The sequence below is a fragment of the Pipra filicauda genome, unplaced genomic scaffold (genome assembly GCF_003945595.2).
Source record: "Pipra filicauda isolate LSUMZ 115617 unplaced genomic scaffold, ASM394559v2 scaffold109_size3271384_pilon, whole genome shotgun sequence".
Classification (NCBI taxonomy): Eukaryota; Metazoa; Chordata; class Aves; order Passeriformes; family Pipridae; genus Pipra; species Pipra filicauda.
In genome coordinates this window covers 2,161,192-2,179,154 of record NW_024103540.1, presented here as the reverse complement: position 1 = coordinate 2,179,154, position 17,963 = coordinate 2,161,192, and the positions used below count along the sequence as shown (strand labels likewise).

General features: G+C 42.5%; 1 protein-coding gene across 3 annotated transcripts in view; it reads right to left on the bottom strand.

The window, feature by feature from the left end:
- Positions 1–15,066, bottom strand: part of GPCPD1 (glycerophosphocholine phosphodiesterase 1) — a 44,124-nt gene extending 29,058 nt beyond the window's left edge. Inside the window, exons 1-4 of one of the 3 annotated variants that reach the window (XM_027716642.2) lie at positions 14,867–15,066; positions 6,662–6,747; positions 2,072–2,156; positions 1,050–1,134 (exon numbers count right to left, since the gene is read on the bottom strand). In XM_027716642.2, coding sequence (XP_027572443.1) covers positions 1,050–1,134; positions 2,072–2,156; positions 6,662–6,710 — 219 coding nt within the window. In that variant the 5' untranslated portion in view covers positions 6,711–6,747; positions 14,867–15,066. Of the gene's footprint in view, positions 1–1,049; positions 1,135–2,071; positions 2,157–6,661; positions 6,748–14,276; positions 14,436–14,866 lie in introns of those variants that run through there. The other 2 variants (XM_027716724.2, XM_027716330.2) reach the window with 2 other exon arrangements.
- Between the last annotated feature and the right edge of the window lie 2,897 nt (positions 15,067–17,963).

The window sequence follows — 17,963 nt, the reverse complement described above, 5'->3', positions numbered from 1 at the left end:
TTTTTCAGGGAAAAACAGGCTACTAGAGCTGAGAAAAAATTACATGCTCTTGACAGTAATTTGAAATATTTAAAAGATATAGACGAGATGATTCTATAACTCCTTTGCACATTTAGCTACAGCCTTCATAATCCCGATTTCAATGAAGAACTACAGCCCAGGGTGAACAGCTACAGGATATTAATAGAATAAGAAAGACAGCAAAGGTAGCTGCTTAGTTACTACTTGTTATTAAGAAAAACAGTTAAAGAGTAGCTGCTTATTTTCCCAGCTTAGTCCAACGTTTTTCTGGATGCAGCCACATCTCATCTGAAAAACTTCTCCCTACCCTAGTGTGATCTTTACAGACCAGGATACTGCCACGTACATTCAACTCTAATTCACATACATTCAAGTCACGTGCAACTTTTACATCAATACCTGTAAAAACACATCTGTGTCTGCCTCATAGGTTTTTTTCCCCTCCAAGTCATGCAAATACCTATATACATACAGAAAACACTGGGATGCCCTGCTCCTTGTTGCACCTTTTCACTCCAAGAGATTAACGTGTTAACTATGCAGTACAAAAGCTAGTTAATACTCCTCATGTTTCACAAAAAAAAATCTGCAGTGATTTTAAAAACTGTAGTAATTAGGCAAACTTAAATACACCTCCTACACTAACCATTTTTCTCCTGCTACCACTTGCTTCCATGCTAGAGATCCTTGCCCTGCTGAAGTCCATATTCAATTCTAACTATGAGAATCTCACCATATCATTTTAAGCTTTAATAATATCAGGTGTATCTTTAGGACTGAATTTTTTAATACACTAACACTGGTAAAAGAGAGAAGTCAATTAAACAAAAATAATTGCAGTTAACAGCACATGGTTATGTATTTCCAGAATTGAACTGTTTGTATTTCCACAACTGTTTTAACATTTCATATGTTGCAATTTAAGATTTATTTCTAAAAAAGCCTCATGTTTAACTCAGGAAATCCTTTTTATTTCAAATAAGGGAATTTTTACTAGGGATGAACCAACTTAAAAAAGTTGTACATACCTTAGGTTCTAGGAAGTATCCTTTAAAATATCGATACTGAACAGGAACTCCTCTAGGAAGCTCTACAGCAACTTTCCATGACTGACTGTGGAGAAAAGAATAAACAAACAAACACTGAACAAAAAAGTTTAAAAATACAGCCTAAAAGCCACCTCAGACGTCTGTCTAAATGATATTCTAAAATAAAAATCTAGTGTATTGCTGAAGGAAAGTTATTACAAGGTAACTTAGCCAAACATGAACAAAACACAACAAATACTTAGAATTGAAACTGCACTTTTTAATCTACAGATCCGAAGTGCACTAACAGAGTGAGAACTTTCATCCTTATTTAACAGATGGGGAAAACACGATGAAATAATTCAGAGACTCATCCAAGATCACACAGCAAGTCACTGACAGAATTATAAATACATCCTGCAAGCCCTATTTTCCTGAATCATACCAACTGCAATAAGGTAGCACCACTGTAAGAAAATACTGAATTTCTCGCTGCGTTTAAACTTTCTTCATATACACTCATGCTTATACACACATCTTCTAAAAGTTTTATTTAAAATTAGAGTTTGCTTAACCTTCAATCTTCTCCCCATCACTTTATAGCCATAATAATAATTTGTTTATAGTGTTCACTTTCTTTTTAATCTATATCTCCTATAATTTGCTGTATAGTTATGGGACTGACAATTATCCCACAGTAATTTCTTATTCAAAATACCTACAGCTAAACTAGTGAAATGCCAGCCACGACAGCAGAAGCAACATCCGTAACTAGAAAAGCATACCCAAGCCAAAAGTTTTCTTAAACACATTCTTAAGCATCCAAAATGCTCAAGGGCAACACAAGAAGTTCTGGAATTTTACTAACAGTACATGTAGCTCAACAGTTTACAAACACAAAATCAGAATAAATTTGTTGCTCCAGAACTTGAGCTGCTTACGATGGAACAAATAAAAAAAAAAGTAAAAAAAGGAAAGATAAGGGGAAAAATACAAAACCAGAAAACCCCACACCAACTTACCGATCAGTAGTCTGGAGGACCAGAGCACCTTGTGGATTCCAGTTTCCCAAAGCACTGCAGCTCCCACATATTGCAAAAACCTCTCCTACAGGAAAAAAGCAACAGAAAATAACTCACAATTACCATTACTCCAGTATATATGGCATTAATAAGTACAGCCTACACAGTCAAACCTTCAGATATTTTAAACATACACCCCAGAATCACCCATCTAAAATCCCCTTTTTTCATTTCAGAAAGGAATTTTCCCCTACCCAAAACTGCAATAGCTTTTTCTTCACCATCATAAGGACCTCACTGAGAGAGGGACTACTGACAACCCCAGCCCATAAAAGGGTTGGCTTCCAAATTGTTGTGAACTAATACTGTTCAAAATTCTCTGGAAATGCAGCAGGAAGATTTTCACTGTAAAATGTTTAATGTCAAGATAATGCGGTTTTTTTCCCAGATACTCTGTATTTTTTAACCCATATTCAGATACACACACAGTACTAAGTAACCTACATTTCCAAAAACGCAATTCTCTCAAATTCACACCAGCAATTTAGAAAGCACAAACAGGAGGTTGCTAGCATTATTCCCAAGGCAACACATCCAATTAATTTGATTCCCAAGAGAAATAAAGTTAATTTTGCTGCTATGCTTTCAGCTTTCATTGGATATAAAAATGTAACACTGTTACACAAAAAAACACACATGAAATTGTCACACTGTGTGTGTCTCAGTGCATGCATACATATATAGAGACAGAATCCAAAAGATTGTAATAGTATATTTCATTCTGGCATATCCCAGAATTAAAGTTAACACTGCAACTTACTCTTGTTTTTAGTATAAAACCTGTATGTATCGGATTGTAAGAATGACAACAATGACATATACTAATGGAAAGGACAGATTTGTATTTTGCTCTTACAGGGTTTCAACAAGATTTTTAGACACAAGAATAAAAAACCTGTTGCAGAATGAGCAAATGTTAAGTTTTAAAGTATATTTAGGCCCCACAAAAGAATGATACAAGTATCTATGATGGTTATTTCCTGTTCTTAAAGAGGGGAAAGCAGTAGCAATACTGTTGGAGCCACAATAATCCATACATACAAAGTAGACAAGCTATATGCAACAAATGTACACTAGCTTTTACTAAGCCACGTATCATAGCTGGAACTTCAAAGTCCAAAATAAGTCTGGAGGAAGTCCTTATGCCCCTAGAATTGTGTCCATTCTTTCCAATTAAACTAATAAGAGATACCATCAGGACTGTTTATGAAAGAAACCTCTGCAGGTCCAGAGGTTGGGAAAAAAGAAAATCTACAAAAGCCAAAAATGAAGTAAGGTAATTTGTTCCTAAAAGCAGCTTACTGAAGTAATTTTAAATAACATCTTGAATTCCAATCCTTTAAAAAAAAAAAAATTCCATTGCAATTCATTAGAAAAAAAAGCCCAAGCTTTCTGGATGTTCACTGTAGGCATACAAATGCAGACAAAAATCTGCATCATGAGTATACTTACTATGCAATTCACTGCACACAACTGCCTGTGTCAGGTGCTTTCCCTTTTCCACCCTGTACTGAGGCACATGATGGTTTGCTTTTGCAGGGAGGAGATAAAGGGGGGGGAAGGAAGATCACCTGAATACCACACAGGTAGAATTTCTGACTGCAGATATTAAAAAGAAGCAAAAATTCTTTTAATATCCCTTTAAAATAGCCGTACTTAATCCATCTTAGTGTAAACACCAGCCAACCTTTGAAGTGTCATCTAAATTATATTCCTCTTAACAGGAGCCAGCTAGAATAGTTTTCCAGCCTTCTGTTCTAAACAAACATTCAGTAACTACCTCTCACTCAGTAAGGTACAACACACAAAGGCAACATTTGAGTATGATACAGAGATACACCTAAACTGCCTTCAACAATTACACTGAGGCTGAATCAGGATTTATAAAACACTGCTTAAATTATCTCAGTAAAGGCACAAGTGATGAACTGCCTTTTCACAGGTAATTCTAAACACGGTGGGGTTTGCTCTGGTTTTTCTGTTTTAAGCTCAGGGGTTCTAAACTTCTTCCCTCCCCTTGTCAGGGAATCAAAAGTTGCTACTGGCAGAGCTCCTTCAGCTGCAGCAAGGGAAGCTTCTCTAAGCCTTCTGCCCAGTCCCAAAGCTTGCAACAGCTCTACTGATGTTGCAATCTGCCTGTTTGGGCCAGCTGTGTGGGGGCACAACTTCTGTGTGGGGTTGGGAGCTAGAAGCTCCCTTATTTATTTCTCAACAGCTAATCTGCCACCAAGCAGTCTCTTGATATGGGACTGTGTCCTGATGAAGAGCTAAAGGAGCCACAAGCCAGTAACCAGTGACCCTCTTCATTCTGCTAAAATGAGGCAAAAAGTAGCACTCAATGACACAAATATGCAAAAGCCTGCACACCAATGTGTTGGGCTTCATCACCAATGTTGACTCCAGAGGTGGTTTGGCTGAAGGGAGCAGCAGTCAGAGAGCACCATTCCTGTGCTGGTGATGCCATTTTATCCTGTTAGCCCTGGAATCACGGGCTTTGACAACAACGGTAAGAGAGTGATCAGGACACAGGGAGCATGTTAGTGCTCAAAGTGAGGCTTTTTATCTCACCAACTAACTACTCACCATAGTGATCTGACAAAATCAGCATCTGACATTTCTAAATAAACTGGAAATTTTGCTGCTTGTAGAACTGCTGACAGCTCTGAAACTTAGCTCTCTTCTTTCACAAGACTGCATCTTGCCACTGCTGCATCTCAAAGCTCTTCTCCCAGGTCAAAACCAACAACATCAATACTGTCATAAGGAGAAGCAACCTTCTGTGTCACTTCTTTACACTATACATGTGATAAGTATTTCCAGATAATTCTTTATAAACAGCTGCTGAGGTGGGATCTACTTCTCACTAATCCTACTTTTTCTTGCAGATATTGTAAGTACAAGGAAAAAGTTACCCATCCAAAGTCAACTTTGTTAGTGACATAGTGACAGTGCCATCACAACTGTGGAAGCAACAGTGTGAACAGGACAAATAGAACATAGCTTGCAATACTCCACTGTACAGCCACACCAGTGCTTTATAGTCACATTTGATCTAAGGCCAATATACTCTTTAATTTTAAAGTTTTCTCCAGAATGCTATAAAAACACTACTCCTTACTAAAGGCTTTATGTCCACATCGCGTGTCAGTTTTCTGTTCCCAAATGCCGAATCACAAGGGAGGAACACAGGGCAGATGTCGAAACTTCTAAAATGTTTTTATCATTTTCTTCCCCACCAACTACAGTAGACACTTATGCCATCTGGTATTTAGCTGTCACAGGAATTTTGCCAATCTGTACATGCTCCCACATTCATCTGCTTCTGTGAGGCAACCCTCAATCACTTTTTGGTGAACTTCCGTGCTGGATTTGGCTGGGGTAAAGTTAAATTTTCTTCATAGTAGCTAGTACAGACTGTGTTTTGAATTTGTCCTGGAAACAGCGTTGATAACAGAGGGGTATTTTTGGTTAGTGCTGAGCAGTGCTCACAGCACTAAGGCCTTTTCTGTTTCTCACTCCACCCCACCAGAGAGGAAGCTGGTGGTACACAAGAAGCTGGGAAGGAGCACAGCTGGGACAGCTGACCCCAGCTGACCAAAGGGATATTCCAGACCATACAACACCATGCTCAGCAATAAAAGCTGGGGGGAAAAGGAGGAAAGGGGGGACATTTGGAGTTACAGCATTTGTCTTCCCAAGTAACTTTACATGTGATGGAGCCTTGCTTCCTTGGGGATGGCTGAACACCTGCCTACCCAGGGGAAGCAGCAAGTGCATTCCTTGTTTTGTTTTGCTTGCATGCACAGCTTTTGCTTTCCTTATTAAACTGCCTCTATCTCAAACCATGAGTTTTTTTTTCTCTCCCATCCCATCGAGGGAAAGTGAGCAAGCAGCTGTGTGGAGCTTAGTTACCAGCTGTGATTAAACCACAACACCTTTCTTCAAAGTTCCTAAGATGAAGGTCAATGTAAATAAGCACAATTTATAAACGCTAAATCTCTTGATCTGATACCTTGTGTTCCTCATTTCAGTTACAGAAGTTATTTTACACATTTTTGCATAGATAGAATACTGAATTAAGCTGCATATTCTTTCTGTCCTTAACTCCCAGTAGAGTTTGTATCTTGTGAGAACTTTCAACAACAATGCAGAGGGAATAAAAACCAGAACACACACATCAATGTATGCCTAACTGTTCATGGTTCAGAACACAAACATTCATTTCCATGGAATAAAAAGGTACTAGAGACAGAAGATTTTAAACCAATCATACCTATTTCGGTTAGCATCAAAATCTCTAGCACAGTATGAAATTGTTGGGAGAAGGAGGTAAAAATTATTTCCCAGCTCTCACTTTCAAATTCCTATGTGAAATTCCTTAATTATTTTATTTTACAATGACTTACTTTGATATTTGAACTGACATGTTCTTTTACCTCTGAGGAAAACAGACAAGACAGCCTTTGAACACTCTACTATTAAGTTTTCTTCTAGGTAAACCATACATAAAAGAAAGCATGATTTGGGTACCTGGTTCTGCTGTTCCTTTTACTTCAAAAGTCACTTGAGAAGAGGTCATATCTGCAGAACTTTTGTCTTAGGATAGCTGAAATCTCCTATAGTGGGAGGAAAAAGACACTACATTTCAGGAACAATCACTACATCTATTACTGTCCTAAGTAAGAGGAAACATTAATCCTGCCACTTATAGGGAAGAAAGCCACTAGTGATATTACTGTTTGAACGAGCAGTCAAAACACAAAGCTCTTTAAAACCAGCAGCAGACCCAGAAAACAGCATCCAGCTGCAGAAGACACTGTTGCAACACTGGCACACACACACACACACAAAAAAAAAGACTACTAAATCAAATACCGTATGCAGGTATCAGTATCATGCAGCATTTATAAGTATTCAGCTGAGATTTTTCAAAACTCTTTTTGACTATTTTGCTCCCAAAGAGGCCACTGGAAGTTGTAAGACGTTTAATATTACGATCTTTGGCAAACAGTAACTTCTGTCTCATCTATGCTATTCTTCAGCACCCCTTCCAAGTTTTCCCAGAGAAGCACTACAGTTACTTGTTCATCACCGTGGACTCTGCTCCCCTACTTCCAGCCTCTCACATGAATCACCAGCAACTAGACACACCAGTCAGTCTTCAAAACAGCACCTTAGGCCTACAGCCTCTGTAGCCAGGGCAGTAGCTGGAGGATTGACCCTGCTTCAGTTTTCTTCTCCAATACACAACAACTCGATGGAAAAACCCCTGGCAGAATCCCACTCTCACCATTACAGCAGAAACACAATCGATGTAACATATCCTTTTATATTATTTACAGAAGTAGTAGTCATAGCACGGGATGTTGCTAGATTCTCATCACTCAAGTATATTCATTTGTACAGGGGTTGCAAAATAATTATACTAATTATATGCAGAATTAACCTTTGCAAGGTCTCGACTAATCCGTTTCTTTACATCACTGGGGGGGGACTTTTTATTTTGTTTGTTTTTTGTTGTTTTTTTTAAACAAACCAAGTAGAATGTTTTTATTGCTATTTTTGAGCAGGACAAAAAGCACTTAATTTCAGTACAACGTTGGTCAGCAATCCTTTAGTAACAGCTTTAACAATAATATCAAAAAGAACTAACAACACTAGAGAAAAATCTGCCTTTTATCAGCTCTAACATAAACCCTTGCCTTCAAAGGGCACAGGACAGCTTAACAGATGCCTTGAAAGCAAGAAAAGATAAAGGAAGTCAGATACCAAACACTGGGAAAAAAAAAGCTCATAATCAAACCTCATTCCTTGTGGGCAATCTGAAAGTTATTGCAGACATTTAAACTTCAGACCTTAACTGTTGCTTCTGGATCTTTTCCTACTCTTCCTCAAACTATGGTTGCCTTTACTTTATACTCCTTTTTTCTCCTACCTTATTTCCCTCTCCATGTCAAGAAAGGTGACTTTTCAGTGGTAAAATGAGAGCAAGCAAATAGTAGTAATACAGATATTTCTGGTCACATGTTCCAATTCTGGATGTAGTCTTTTACAAGTAACATTGCTGTAAATGGCCAAGACCACTGAAGCTAGAAATAAGCACAGGAATTCCATGAAGGGGACACCCTCCAGGAACTCTGTCACGTGTGTGTCATTAGGTGATCTGTATGTAAAGTGACACATTCTAGCATTTATTTTTAGCAGTTATTTCTAGACAGAGAAGCACAGCGTGTTTCAGTGCTGAAACTAAGATTGAACTCAAGAAAACTGGTCTGGTATGACAAAAATCTCAGTTTAATGCAGAGAATATGAATTACTAGTGTAATGCATTTATGAGGACACTGAATAGTTACGGCCTTGGCTGTGTTCAGCGACTGTCCTTGCTTGGACAACCTTTAACTGAAAAGGCAGAGGAACCAAAGGGGAGATGAAGTAGGCAAAAATGCCTTTCAAAAGTCTATAAAGCAGGTAAGTGAAAGCTGAAGCCTGCACCCAGTTCCCCAAAGCAAGAACATGCTTTTGTCTTGTAAAAAAACTGCTATCTCCAAAGCCGATGCAACAGGACTCAAAATTAAACTTCACAAAAACCAGCATGTCTGTCCTACTGCAAATTAACTAACTACCTATCCATTCCTAGAGAAAAATCTAAAATCCTCTAAAGCCCACAAAGCTTTTAGCCAGTCTCGTAAAAATTTTATGCACCTACCTAGAAGACAGTTGTGGACTTTTCTAAGCTAGTTAGCAAACTAATATTTTTCTGTACAGCAGTAGTCAATCGTAAGGAGATTTTGATAAACTCACTTTGTAATATGGTCAAAATTCTACTCAAAAGGCATTTTCTCAAATACCTACTTAACCTACCCAAGGGATGCATATCAAGAGAAGAAAAATTCTACATCACCAAGTATGGGCATGATTTTTCTAGCAGAACTGCAGCTACAGGTATTGCACTTACATTCCCATTTAGGGTCAAATCTCATTCTGAAAGAAACATCTTTTCCAGCAGAGCACTGTATGTAACCACGGAGCAAGGAACAAACAGATCTGCTTTTTGTTAAGGAATCAAGCCTATGTCGTATATTATCATGCACTTATAACAGCATTCTGTACTTTCAAGACACGATGCGAAAATATTTTACTTAGAGGGAAAAACAGCATAAGTTCAGCCATCTAGTTACTGACAGTTCTTGAGAAGAGGAAGTCATTTAATTCCCAAGAGGGAATGGCAAGAAACCTTAGACAATCAAATCCTCTAACCATGTAAGTGGTGTCAGGCATCTTTTAAACCTGATGATTCTTCCTTCAGATTTTCAGCACTGCCTAACCAAAGAAGCTGACAAAGAATAACAAAATCCTCTCTGCTCCCCACACCTGTAAAGATGGATTTTTAGGAGAATGCAAAGAATCCTCAGCTCAAAGGGGTCGTGACATAACTGTCTGCTTAGGGGAACTGAAACAAATTATAACAGTTACATTAAAAAGTAATAAGCAGCAAATATTAAAAGTCAATTGAGCAGGCTGAGATCACCCAGGTAGATCTTTATCAGCACTTCACTAAAAAAAAATAAATTAAAATTGTTTCCCTACAGATCCTTGCTTTTACAACAGAACCATGTTATTTCCCCCAGCATGTCATAGTTCCACAGTTTCATACTCTCCTCCTTTTGCAAAGCAAACCCCTACCCTTTCACAATCTCTAAAGGTTTCCCCATGAAGACTGTGACTGCACAGCAGCATCACCCTGAGGCCTGGGGGGGACTGATCTGCCTTCAAAAGCGTGGCTCAGGTAACCCTGCCTCAACCAACCTCACTATAAAACAGGCTGTCTGCAAGGCTTCGAGATCTCTGCAAGACTTCCAGAGCAGGGGGCAAGATCAAAAGCCCGGCAGGCAGGATCACGTGCAATCTTGGTTCCCCTGCCACAACACAAAGCTCTCCTCATGGCCTTAAGACAGGAAGTAAAGCAACTGGTAATCTTGCTATTTCATTTTCAATTTTCACTTGCCTTCATATACCCAAAAGAAAAGCAATATAGATTTTAAGCATAGTATCCTGCAGGGTAAATAGCAGAGGGGGAAAAAAAAGTACTCCTTCTTCTAATATTGCCTGTAAAGGTCTCCTTTCTCCTCCTCACAGGCTCCTCAACAGTACAAGAGTGACAGGAGTAAATGTACTTCCCTAAATAATAAGGAACCCAAGCTCTGCCCTTTGATTCTAGAAGGGAACTAGAAAATGTAGGTAAGGAAGAAGAAAAAAGATGACATAACACAACCAACTTTTAACATGTCACAAAGTATCATAGATTTCCTCTAAAATGAGGTAGTAAAGGTCATCACAGATGGGGAAGACCAAGCTATTTTTTGGTTGTAGTCAAAAATATACCAGGACATGGACCTAATTTATTAACTCAAAGCTTGAACCCTCTGGCTTACAGGTCTGGTGCTATATTAAAACCCTTCACAATCCTTCAGCTTTAGTGGATTATTCTGCCTCACCCTTAACTTCCTTAACCTTTCCAATATCTTTTAAGAGGTATTGGCTGTTTGCTGTCCCGTATCTTATACATAGTTTTTCAGGGTCAGCTAAATACACCCCAAGTAATCTGGGACAATCCTGGACCATAACAGCCTCGCTTACAAACACTGAACAAATTTTAGTGTCATAAAAATTCATAGCAGTCATGAAACCAGATTACAGGTTTCAGTACAAGTGATATTTTTAACAGCAACTCAAAGAGGTTTGTGAGGCTGTGATTCCAGTGGCCTAAGGGCAATGTTTGAAACATCAAGATAAAAAAATACAGCTGACAAAGTCTCTTATTAATAGGTGGTTTGTTTCTTTTTTTTTTAAGATATCTGGGTAAATAAATTTTTATAGGTACTTAATGCAATTTTTCAAAGGCAGTTAGATGATTAAAATGAGACAGCTAGGTACCTAGGTGCCAGGAAATTCCTGCAATGCATTTTAATATTTCAAACATCTGATTTTTAATGTAAGAATACTTTTAACCTCTGTACTACTGAATTTGCTTAGTTAGTTGTAAAAAAAACTAAGACCATTGTATCAGGTCTGGCAGAGACAGAGTTAATTTTCCCAATAGCAGCCCTCACAGTGCTGTGCTTTGTACTGGTAGCTAGAAAGGTGTTGATAACACAGCAGAGTTGTGGCTACAGGTGACCAGTGCTCACACAGCATCAGTGATGTCTCTCCAACATTCCTCACTATCACCAGTAAGCTGGGGGTGGGCAAGATCTTGGGAGGAGACGTAGCCAGGGGAGCTGGCCATCACTTGCTGATGGGAAGTGGAGAATAAAATCTTCTGTTCTCCCTTGCTTCCACGTGCATGACCTTTGCTTTTGCTTTAATAAACTGCCTCTTACCTTGACCCATGAGGTTTTTTCCATCTTATTTTCTCCCTGTCTTGGCTGACCCACTGAAGAGATGAATGATAGAGCTGCTTAGTGGGCAACTGGCACCCAGCCAAGGTCAGACCCACCCCCACCCACTATCTATGCACAAACAGGCTCTTTCATAATGTTAACACACATTTCATCACAGAACCATGGTGCACAATCCTAGTACTGCAAAAAGTAAACATGCTAAATTATTTCAAAATATCACTCCACTTTTCTGCATATAAAGATCAAAAAGGCAATAACAAGAAGGCTGCAGTATTTTTGCTTTTACTTCTTTAATTTTAAGCAGACCTTCTCCACCTTAAAGGAATAGACTCACGAGACTTATCAACGCCCAGGAGAGGTCCAACTCCAGCCTGAAGCAGGGGAAAGGTGCCACAGTCCCAGCCAAGTCATTTGACAGCTGGGAGCACACCCTGATACAGCACACCACAGCCCCGTGCAGCCTCCCTGATGAATCACGAATTTGAACACTGCCAAGCGCTGCCGGACAAAGGTACTGCACCTACATTTCACCTTCTTGAAAGCTGTGCTACACACAGCAACAGAAAATCCACCGTGCACCAGATCTGCTGCTGTGCTGAACAAAGAAGAGATACAAGCCTAAGACATAGTTTTGTAATTTTTACTCACAGCCTTGGACTCTTGAGCAGAAAAATATCAACTCGTGCAACTTCAGACTATAACATTTCGATGATAACAAGTGAAATCCGATTAATCTCGTAGTAGGAAGAACGGATTTTTTTGCTTCTGTTTTGTCCTAACAAAGTGTCAGAATATCATAGAATACGTCTAAAGTAACAAATTAGGTATGTAAGAAAATTATGTAACGATAGTTGACAACACCTGTATTTTAGTACAAGGTCAGAGAACATACTTGTCAGGGCATTCACTGTAACAACTGGAAGAGAATTTTTAGAAACAGCATTACAGTATCGACTCCTTCATTTTCACACAAACAACCAGAAGGTTCTTCCTGCCCTCCTCCTTCCTTCCCCCCCCCTGCACTTTGACTGCATGAGAAAGGACAACCAGAAAGTCAGCAGCTCTGTCATTCTGCATTGCAGTATTAACACTGGACAGAAAACAAACTTGCACAGAAGATTTGGACATGCTGTTCCGATTCAAAGGCTGAATTTCTCCCAACAGACTTATACTGACATCTAGAAAGCAAAAAAGCCCACGTGCTGCTTCTGAAATAATATGTTAATACAGAGCAATAGAGAAAAAAACCTTCTCAGTATCAATTTAACTACCCATCTGCAGAGCCAAGTCAGCCCTCATAATCAAGCACAAGACTCCCATCTGACACACCATGTTCAGTTATAATGCATCCACTTCATTTTAAGTAACAGTAAGTTAGTTGTTTTCAGCATTTTGCAAATACCTGCCCATGTATCAGACTCTTCCCTCTTAGTTACGTCACAGCAGTTTTGCAAACTAACTTCTTGAGACAGACAGGGAACAGCTGGGGCATATTTGCAACTAAAGCAGAACAGCATCAGTTTGATTTGTCTTTGTTGAAGTGCTGTTTATTACTAACGTATGGCTGACAAGATCTTAGGCAGGTAGCAATTTAGCTCTTTGTGATCATGCTAACATTCCTCACTTAGGAATGACATGGACAAATAACATGTATAATGCTCCCCACAGCTCTAAACAAACCACTTTTTCTAAGGGGTTTCCAGATCCTGTATCCATTTTATGGAGGAAGAACATGTCCTGCTGAAAGATTAATTATGTGGCAGTTTAAACTAATAGTATCTATTCAAGAATAACAACATTCTGGGTTGTTTTAAATATCCTCTATAGTTACTTTACAGGAAGCAGTGTGAGAATAGAAATACATATGATAAAAAATAATTTCACTTATCGACTATTTCACTCTACTGTTAAGACATAAAATATTTTGGAGGTTAATCTCCATCTTACACTGCATGCTTTAATCAATTAAAGCACTAACACCCTACAATTGATTGAAAAGGAAGAAGAAAGAAAAATAGGAGAACGAATCCGTGCCTCGTTAGGATGCAGGTAACTTAAGTTCAGATTAACTTTTAAAGTCTAGATTAACCTAGAACCGCCTCACTAGTGCCTACGATAATAATCAAACCACAAGCGTCATCGGTGCGCTACTTTAGTCCGAAGCAGAGACAAAGAGCAGCGCTGAGCACACACCCCCACCTCCGGCGCCGCAGTGCGCCCAGCCCGTCGCACCTCACTACCCGCACGGACGGACGGACGGACGGACGGACAGTGACCGGGGGCTCCCCGCCCCACCGCGGGTCCCGCGGGAGAGAGGAGGCGGCGCCGCGCCCCCAGGCCCGCCCCGTCCCGGTCCTTACATAATGCGGAACCCGCGGGGCCGCCCCGGGCCAGCGCTTTAGGCGGGGACGTAAATAAACAGAGCCGCGGGCCAAGCCGCGCCCACCGGGGACAGCCCGGCCCGGCCACCGCCTGCTGCCCCCCGGGCACGGCACCCCCGCCCCGCAGCACCGCAGCCGCCCCCCTTCCCGCCTCCCGGCACACTCCTCGGCCGCTCTGCTCCGGAGAACCTGCGGGCGATGTCCCGCTTCCCAAGCCACGCGCTCCTGCCCCCCGGTCCCCTCAGGTCGCAACACACCGGCCCACAGCCCGCGGGACCACCTCTCTCCGCGCCCTCCTCGCACCGGGGCTCTCCGGTCGCGCCGACCGCCCGCCGCGGCACCCGGTCGGCGGTGCCGACTGACCTGGGCCCCCAGTGCCTTTGTGCGGGGCTGCGGACGGTGCCGGCCCGGGCTCCCCGATCCCTCTGTGCCCCCGCCCCTCCTCCCGGGGCCGCCTGAAGGCGCGGGGCAGGGCAGGACGGGGCAGGACAGAGCAGGGGAGGGGGCGGCACCGCCCCAACCGGTTCCAGCCGCCCCCCGCTCCGACCGCGAGGGGCGGGGCCACAGCGCGGGATACCACGTGACCGACCGGCTGAGGGCGCGTCACTCGCCGACGCTTCGGACCCGCCTCCCCCGCCCCAGCCAATGAGAGAACGGAGTCGAGACCGCGCCTGTTCCTCGACAGCACGGACGGGTCGTGAGGGGGCGTGTCCTTCCCAAAGGGGCGTGGCCAAGGCGGCGCGGTGAGTGCGTGGAGCGGGGTAGTGGCGGCTCCGCGGGGCAGCGGGGGATGAAGGAGGCGGCTGCGGCCGCCTCCGCACGGGGCGGGGGGGCAGAGCTCTGCTCTACCCACCTTCTCCCAGGGCCAAGGACCATCCCCCCGGTACCCTTCCTCAAGAGCGAGCGGCACCGCTCCCCGTACCAGCTCTCCCGACACCGCAGCGCGCACCGACCTCCTTCAGCCTCCAGCGCCTCCTCAGCAGCGCGCACCGACCGTCCCCTTGCCACCACCGCACCCCTGCTGTCGCCGCGGACTGACCTGGACGAGCGCTCGCTGCGGGGCTGCAGCAGCAGCGGCGCTGCCCCGGCTCCCAGTGCCGCCGCCCGGGCCCGGTGGCAGCGGGGGCGGCGTGGCCGGTGACCGGTTCCAGCTGCCCCCGGGCGAGCCGGGGGATGGGGCGGGCCGGGCGGTGACCCACGTGACCCGCCCCGGCCGACACGTCACTGCCCGCGAGCCCGGCACCGCCCCTTCCCGCTCCAGCCAATGGGGAGCGAGCGCGTGGGGCGGGAATGGGCCACGCTGTTCCCTGGAAAGCCTTGGAGCTGAGGGGGGAGGAGCGGGCAGGGAGCGGGGGGGTGGTCTCTCAGCGGAACGGCGTTTGTGTGGGTCAGGGGAGAGCTCAGGCTGGGAGCTGGGCACATGGCCCTGCTGAGGCGAGCGAGGTCTCCGCTGCCATTTTTCAGCCCTGTGAGGCCACGTTACCTCAGTCTGTGTCCTCAGTTCCCAGCCTGGGAGCGGGAGGGCTGCCCTGAGGTATCAAAGGGGCAGGCAGCCTTTCGTGAGGGGTTTTGGTCTCTATGGGTTTAATGGTGGCTGTCTGTGTCTGGTTTTCACCTGTGCAGGTGTCCCAGCCCTGCCAGCAGGCTGCATGCTCTATTACCCACCAAAATGTAGGATGTCAGGAGCCAGTGTCCCCTGCCCCACTCAGAATCACGGAATATTCTGAGTTGGAAGAGACCCACAAGGATCATTGAGTCCAACTCTTAAGTGAATGGCCCCTGCAGGGGGTTGAACCCGTGACTTTGGTGTTACTAACACCGAGTCTTAACCAGCTGAGCTGATCTCAGGGTCAAGCATCTGTCCTGGGGCTCCCAGGAGCGCCCCTGCTCCTGGGCAGGCTCTTGTCTCATTCTCCGCGCACATCTGGCTGCCCACATGCCCATCCACACAGACAAAAGGGCTGTCATTCATGGTACAGCTAAAAGCATGCCTTCACGGCAATGGTGCCAAGGCAGACCCATGTGGGAATGCCCGTGCTGGAGTTTTGAAGCTCTAGGCAAAGTTTAAGTGTGATACTTATGTTTGTTTTTAGGGTAGATAAGACTGTCCAGTGAAGACCCTGGGGAGACTTGCTGCATTGAAAGGTAGTGTTGTGTTTGGGGCTACAACCCTGTGGCCTTCCTGAGACCTAATTTTATGACAACGAGGGTAGCCCGTTGGAATTCACCCAACAAAGCCTTAGCAGATAAAGGGAAACTGTTTTCCTCTGCCTTTAGGGGGGACCTTGTGCTCTGTTTTGTAGCTGAGCTGTGAAGTTGTGATAATTTCACCAGTCCTCTCACTCTAATAATGAGCTTGCATAAACAGCTTGATGAGTAACTTGCTTCTGCTTTATACAGCTTCTGTCATCTGACAAACAAACTGTCTTTTGAGTATGCAGAGAAACCATTTATCTTGTTTTGCACTAGAAGTTAGTGCCATTACAAGAATGCTGCTCTGTGTTGTCCTTCCATCTGTCATTTAAATAGAGGGCTATTTTCCATTCATTCATCCCCTACAAATCTAGCTATGTTTATAAGTCATTTGTGACACAGCCCTGGGTGTTGTAGGGAAAAGGGATGTTAATGTCAGATGTTCTATATCAGAAAAGCGTGTAATGCTTCTGAATTGCTGAGGTCTGTTTGTGGGTACTGCAAGATCAGAGTACTCTGCTCAAAGGAAAGATAGGGGAAGTTATGCAGTAAAAGGAAATGATAGCTGAAAGCAGTTTATTTTGAAGTGGAAAAGATAAGAGGAATTCCTCTGGGTAAACACGGATGTGAATTACTCTAGTTACAAACCTTAATGTTTAACTAAACACTAGGAGCTATCATTTCTACTGGTGTATTCAGCCGTGAGTTGAAGAAAGAGGATGAAGAAACTTTAGAGAAAATAGTATTTAGGTAAGCAGTTGACCGCTTATTTTTTCTTCCCCATTTTTAAAATTTTTTTAGTTCAAGGAATTTGTTGTGAAGCTGGGATGAAATGAACACTTTCAAACATCTTTTGGCATGTTAAATTTTTCAAAAATGGGTATATGATATCATGCCAGACATATTACAAAATTGTACCCTTAATTTTTTGTTAAAAACTGGAAGTGTAACACCTGGTTTCGTTCAGCCCTAGTGTAAATTTCAAAAAAAATGCCTGTATTTTGTCAAAACTATTATTGCATTTCCTACAATAATTCATTATAGCTAAAAATTACAATTTAGACCCTAAATAAATTCAAGAAATATTTATGTGTTCATTTTATTAAAGATGTACATCTCCTTACTTCTTCACTAAGGTAAGAGAAGCTCATCTAATCAGCTCAATTGAAATGCTTAGAGAGTTCTTTTTCTCCTTGTTAACTTATGTGGTTGGTTTCAGCTAAAAGCTGCCATTCTGTCAAATAAACCAGTTTTTAATTCTTCAGGTAAATAAAAAAATATTATATATTTATTCATTTAGAAAGAATGTTAATAGGATTTTTATGCTGCATTTAGAGGAAATAGCTGATTCTAAACAGCATGATTTGTCATGGCCACTTTTCAAGGACTAATTTTCTCTTTAAAGATAACTCAAGTTTGTCAAGATCAGAGATTATGTTCTTCATTCCTCATTGATAAGGCTTTTCCACTGCACTGCTTCTTGGTCTTGCTGAATAAAACAAAAGCAGCTAATTAAGAATATTGATTAAGCTTGGAGCTAAGTGTAGAGCAAGTAGGAAAAGGGTGGGATGGAAAATACTGATCTCTGTTAGCTTATTTAACCTGAAAAAAGTCTACATTTAATGAAGCCTGCTAGTGTACTTGTTTATCTCCTCCTCCTGAAGGAGTTGCTTCAATTTGGTTGCGTGAGACAAGGTCAGAATTTGCCGTGACGCAGCAGGCAGGTCTCAGCTGCTCCTTAAGGTGATATAAAGCTCTACAGTAATTAGAGCACACACATGAGTTTATAGAACTCCTCTTAAATATCTGTCCAAAAAGTTAAAATTGGTGGTCTGCTTTCCTTGTTTACATAAACAA